The sequence below is a fragment of the Bradysia coprophila genome, unplaced genomic scaffold (genome assembly GCF_014529535.1).
Source record: "Bradysia coprophila strain Holo2 unplaced genomic scaffold, BU_Bcop_v1 contig_232, whole genome shotgun sequence".
NCBI classification, from domain to species: domain Eukaryota; kingdom Metazoa; phylum Arthropoda; class Insecta; order Diptera; family Sciaridae; genus Bradysia; species Bradysia coprophila.
This window is the reverse complement of record NW_023503493.1, coordinates 11,404,266-11,409,064: the sequence shown is the minus strand read 5'-3', so window position 1 is coordinate 11,409,064 and position 4,799 is coordinate 11,404,266. Positions and strand designations below refer to the sequence as shown.

The 4,799-nt window shown below is 38.7% G+C and overlaps 1 protein-coding gene across 1 annotated transcript; it reads left to right on the top strand.

Moving 5' to 3' along the window:
• The first annotated feature begins 231 nt into the window (after nt 1–231).
• Nucleotides 232–1,699, top strand: LOC119077210 (nuclear receptor subfamily 2 group E member 1). Its single transcript, XM_037184392.1, has 6 exons — nt 232–289; nt 352–426; nt 484–579; nt 769–1,081; nt 1,158–1,261; nt 1,331–1,699. Exons 1-6 carry the CDS (start codon nt 232–234, stop codon nt 1,540–1,542), a joined length of 858 nt encoding a protein of 285 aa, XP_037040287.1. The 3' UTR covers nt 1,543–1,699.
• Nucleotides 1,700–4,799: the final 3,100 nt, after the last annotated feature.

Here is a 4,799-nt window from a genome sequence, read left to right as displayed (position 1 = left end):
TTTCCTCCAAACACTTCAATTAAAATTTTGTTTTATTCTCGTAGTCAATTTGATTTGTTTGCAATCGAAGGTGTATAAAAAGGTGTGGTGGGAAAGTTATACGACTCAGTCTACATTGAAACTCCGTCCGGATAATAACGTTAACAAAATCCGTTTTTGGTGATAAAGAGAGTTTTCCTAACAATAATTTCCCGAATGAATAATTCAAGTCCGATAGTTAATTCAAAGACTATGGTCGTCTCGACACCTTGTCGTGTTTGCGGAGATCGAAGTTCTGGGAAACATTATGGTATTGCTGATTGAAATGATACCGAATTTGTTGTCTGAACTGAACGCAATTTATATCCTTAGGAGCAATATGTTGTGATGGTTGTTCGTGCTTTTTTAAACGGAGTGTTAGAAAGGGTGCATTTTACACGTGCATAGGTAGGATATTTGCATCTTAAAATGTGTTTCTTATTCTGTGAATGGCACCCTTTACAGCTGGAAAAGGGAATTGTGTCATTGACAAGGCCAGAAGAAATTGGTGTCCTTATTGCAGGCTGCAAAGGTGTTTTGCTTCTAGAATGAATGTGGCAGGTAATGTAACGGGAAAAGTGATTTTTATAGAATTTTTAGATCATCTTAACGCCCTCACTTCGAAGGGCTGATATTTAGGGTTTAGCAAAATGTCAGGATTCGGCACATTTCAAGTGAATGTTAGATTTTCATGAATCTTACGGATTCGAATATCTTTACGTCAGCATTCAATTTCAAAACTAATTCCAGCTGTGCAGGAAGAACGCGGTCCAAGGAAACAAAAAAAGTTGAGAGAATCAAAGTTCGATTCATCGATACTTCAGTGTGATGTGCTAGCATCATCACCATCAGAATACACACAGGTCGCACAGCCCATTGAAGGCTTACAGCATCAAATCTTAGCGCAAATTCTCATCACTTGCATAAAACAGGCTAGAAACAACGAACACTTTCGACATTTTGCCAGATCGCAACAGAACATCATATTGAAGAATGTTTGGTCCGAATGTTTCGTTCTCAGAGCGTCTCACTGGTCTATTGATATTGGATCGATAGTGGACAAGTAAGGTGTACATCAAGCGAAATTTCAGTGTTTAATGCTCAGTTCCTCTTTCCGAATTGATTTCTTCTAAATGTAGGTGCGAAGATTCGAACTTTAAGTACGTTATGAACAATACGAAGTGCCTGAAGGCAGATTTGATCGAGGTGTCGCTGTTAGAAACTCTTGTCCTTTCAAGAAAGGGTAATGAGAAGATATCTTACGATTTGTTTCTTAAAATTGCTAACCTGTTGCACTTTTTAATTGACACAGAGTATGCGCTATCTTTTGATGAAGCCAAACAATTGGAAGCAATTTCTGACAGCGCTCTCTTAGCACTTGGACACTACACAATTCAGCAATTGCATTGGAGCCGTTATGGAAAACTTTTGCTAGCACTACGTGGCCTGTCGCTTCACTACTTCGACAGTGTTTTGCAGCACATTTTTAAGAATATCATACAGAGTGCGTTAGATGACTTTTAGTGAGTGCCTGAGTTCTAAAGTGAATGTGATTTTGTGACGATAACAGCCAGAATGAAAACGCTCCTGAAAATCTACTTTGCCAGATTTTAAGACGATTTCTCAAAGCATTTCCAGAAGCATAGTTTTACCAACTCAGTGTCTTAAGTTATACGAAATGAATAAAGGATTTATTGAATTGTGGATCATCTGTGTCTGTGTTTTTCTAAGAAAATGATATAAACTGGCGAGAAAATTGGTTTTGATTAAATAGAAGGCCAGTGAGATTTCTCTGCCTACAAAATTTCAGTTTCACTTTTCAAAAATATCATTGGGCAGCTTATCGTTCACTTAATTCGCGTACTGATTTACGGCAATGCATTGATCATTATCAATTTTATTATTCAGGAAGAAAAGGTTACAAATCGTGATAGCAAAAACGAATTCAATAGTGAAGAAGTATGGAAGAGAGTGTTGTGTCTAAACAGTGGTACATGCATGGACTTGAAGCTACCACGAACATTTTAGAAACAATTAATGAAATCCAATCCAATGAAATCTAAATCGTCTGAGAAAATGAAATGTTTTTTCAATGGATTCTCGTTGAAAATAATTCATTTGTCGGCAATGCCAAAGTATGGTGTATTTGCAAAAATATAACGCTGAAAACATGCACGAGAAGTGTTGCAATGCTGAGATGGACAATCAGATTTATTTTTGGGAAAATATTTCCACCAATTTTCCAAAAATATTTCAAGAAAATATAGGAAAAGGTTTTCTTAAAAATAGTCCCTGTGAACAAAGAACTGATAAGAAACCTTACTTGACTTGTAGAGGCACAAGAATGTTTTGTTCAGTACTTCGTTCTTTGCGATCTGTTTTCTTGTGAAATAACTTCACTCAGATAAATATCGTAGCTGTGTAGTTCGCTCTAGTTTTCAAACAAGAAGGATATCGAACAAAAATTCGAGATCAGAACCTCGAGATATATCTGATATTGGCGAGTTGAATCGGTACACTATTCATGCATGTTTGGTGTCATTCGAAAGCTAAACCCAGTAGCAATTAGGGAAGCAGTATTTTGTTGTTTTTGCTACTTTTCGGATGCATAGGAACCTTCGCTGAAATAATCAAACTTTTACCCATACTTTCAACTGCTCGTAAAAAACGTGGGTGCATTTTTTCCTCATATAAGAATATTTGCCCTGAAAGTGCACATGCAATTACCTTTCTAATGAACACACACTATTTTGTACGTTTCGTGTAGCCAGAGAAATGTCCATAAGAAAAGTGAAAGGTTTTACATCATACTTCAATAGCGACGAATTAAAAGAAAGAAAAAAAATGGATTTTAGGCACATATAAAAATTCCACTGGAAAATGCGTCTGAATGTGGCAGGTAGTTTTTTAATCCCTCCTTATGATATCCCTTATTTTAAATATCCTTAATTTAACATTCATTTGGTTGCTTTCTTCGTTGAAAACTCATGTTCACCTGATGAAGTGTGTTCTTGTTAAAGTTTACCGACGCTGATTTCAACTCTTCGATATAGTGACAAAGAACTAGCCAGAGGCTGCAATAAGTGATAGATAAGAGTTACAAAAGAGTGTAATCTATCACATCCTATAAACGTTGTCAGGAATACATCTAGCGAAATCATGAGTATTTACAAAGAAAGGAAGTGACTACAATTGTTAAAAGTTTTCTATGTGCAGAATGAGCACCAGCTGAATATCACCAGGTGGATCTACTAACACACACTTGAACAATCATAACACATTTTTAACAATGTGTTTACTGTTGGAAGTTACAATTGAATAACTCTATAAAGTGAATGAACGTAGTAGTCAGTCTAAATAAGAAGAATATAGTAAGCCTAGATAAGTTTGTAAAACATATAAATACGCCGTATTTGTTCTAAATAAAATCAGTCTATTCTGAGACGGCAAACTGGTCGTTTCATTGTAGATTCCGGAGTGGAATGAAACCGTAATTCCAACAGGTTATGGGCCCAGACACATTGAACTGTGGCAATTAATCTGCAGCGCCAGTTTGCACTGGAAGGGGTGTCAATAACACTCGCTGTATGATTAAATTGTGGTTGTTGTGTGTTCTGCGGAAAGTTTCGACGCTGGTTCGCGCTATGGCAGTGGTGGCGGTAACTCCAAGTATGGCGGTTGGTATGGCATCGTTTCGTCTGAGGAGGTAGTCACAAAGTGGTGGCGGTAAACTTCAAGTATGGCGGTTGGTATGGCATCGTTTCGTCTGAGGAGGTAGTCACATGGCAGATGGTCGCGTCGATGATGGTCGATGGTCAAGTCAATGGCAGACGACAAAATTGGTCGAGTCATGGCAGATGACAAATGGTCACGTCGATGACGGTCGGTAGGCGTAATACTGGGTGAGAAGTGCAATCTCACAAACGGTTCAGCATCAATCAAGATGGCAACAGTGGTCAAGATGACAATGGTGGTCAAGATGGCAACAGTGGTCAAGATGACAACGGTGGTCAAGATAGCAACAGTGGTCAAGATGACAACGGTGGTCAAGATGGCAACAGTGGTCAAGATGGCAACAGTGGTCAAGATGACAACGGTGATCAAGATGGCAACAGTGGTCAAGATGACACACGATGGTCAAGATGACACACGATGGTCAAGATGACACACGATGGTCAAGATGACACACGATGGTCAAGATGACACACAATGGTCAAGATGACACACAATGGTCAAGATGACGCACGATGGTCAAGATGACACACGATGGGTGTGATGACTACGGATTTTAGTCATGGAAATAGCTAAATGCTATTCGTGGCAACTACGGATTAGTTGCAATTGGACATAAAGGAAAGTCGCTGCATCACAATTGATGAATGTTCAAGTAAAGGGCAGACGACAAGGTCGATTGTGAAAGTTGAACGGCAGTATCGAAGGTAAACGACAAGGTCGATTGGCAAGGACGAATGGCAAGTTCGGAAGTACCGAAAGTCAATGGCAAGGACGAATGGCATGGTCGAATAATTTGTACGAGGTCAAATCGAATTTGCACGAATAATTTAATTGAGTGGGTCATGATTGAACGAATGGTCGAATGTACACAAGGTCGATGGTCGAATGGCTCAGTTGAATTATCGAATCAGGAGGTCTATGGAAATGGTCCGTAATACGATTTAAGTGGGAGTCGAAGTACACTTATAGAATTATCCAATTGAGTGGGAGTGTTGGAAGTTACAATTGAATAACTCTATAAAGTGAATGAACGTAGTAGTCAGTCT

What these genes read in the sequence shown, in the direction of transcription:
- LOC119077210 (XM_037184392.1), top strand. Translation starts at nt 232, where the DNA reads ATGGTCGTCTCGACACCTTGTCGTGTTTGCGGAGATCGAAGTTCTGGG. An exon ending in TGCATTTTACACGTGCATAG is followed by an intron (nt 427 to 483) that starts GTAGGATATTTG and finishes CACCCTTTACAG; the next exon opens with CTGGAAAAGGGAATTGTGTC. An exon ending in ATTGGATCGATAGTGGACAA is followed by an intron (nt 1,082 to 1,157) that starts GTAAGGTGTACA and finishes TTCTAAATGTAG; the next exon opens with GTGCGAAGATTCGAACTTTA.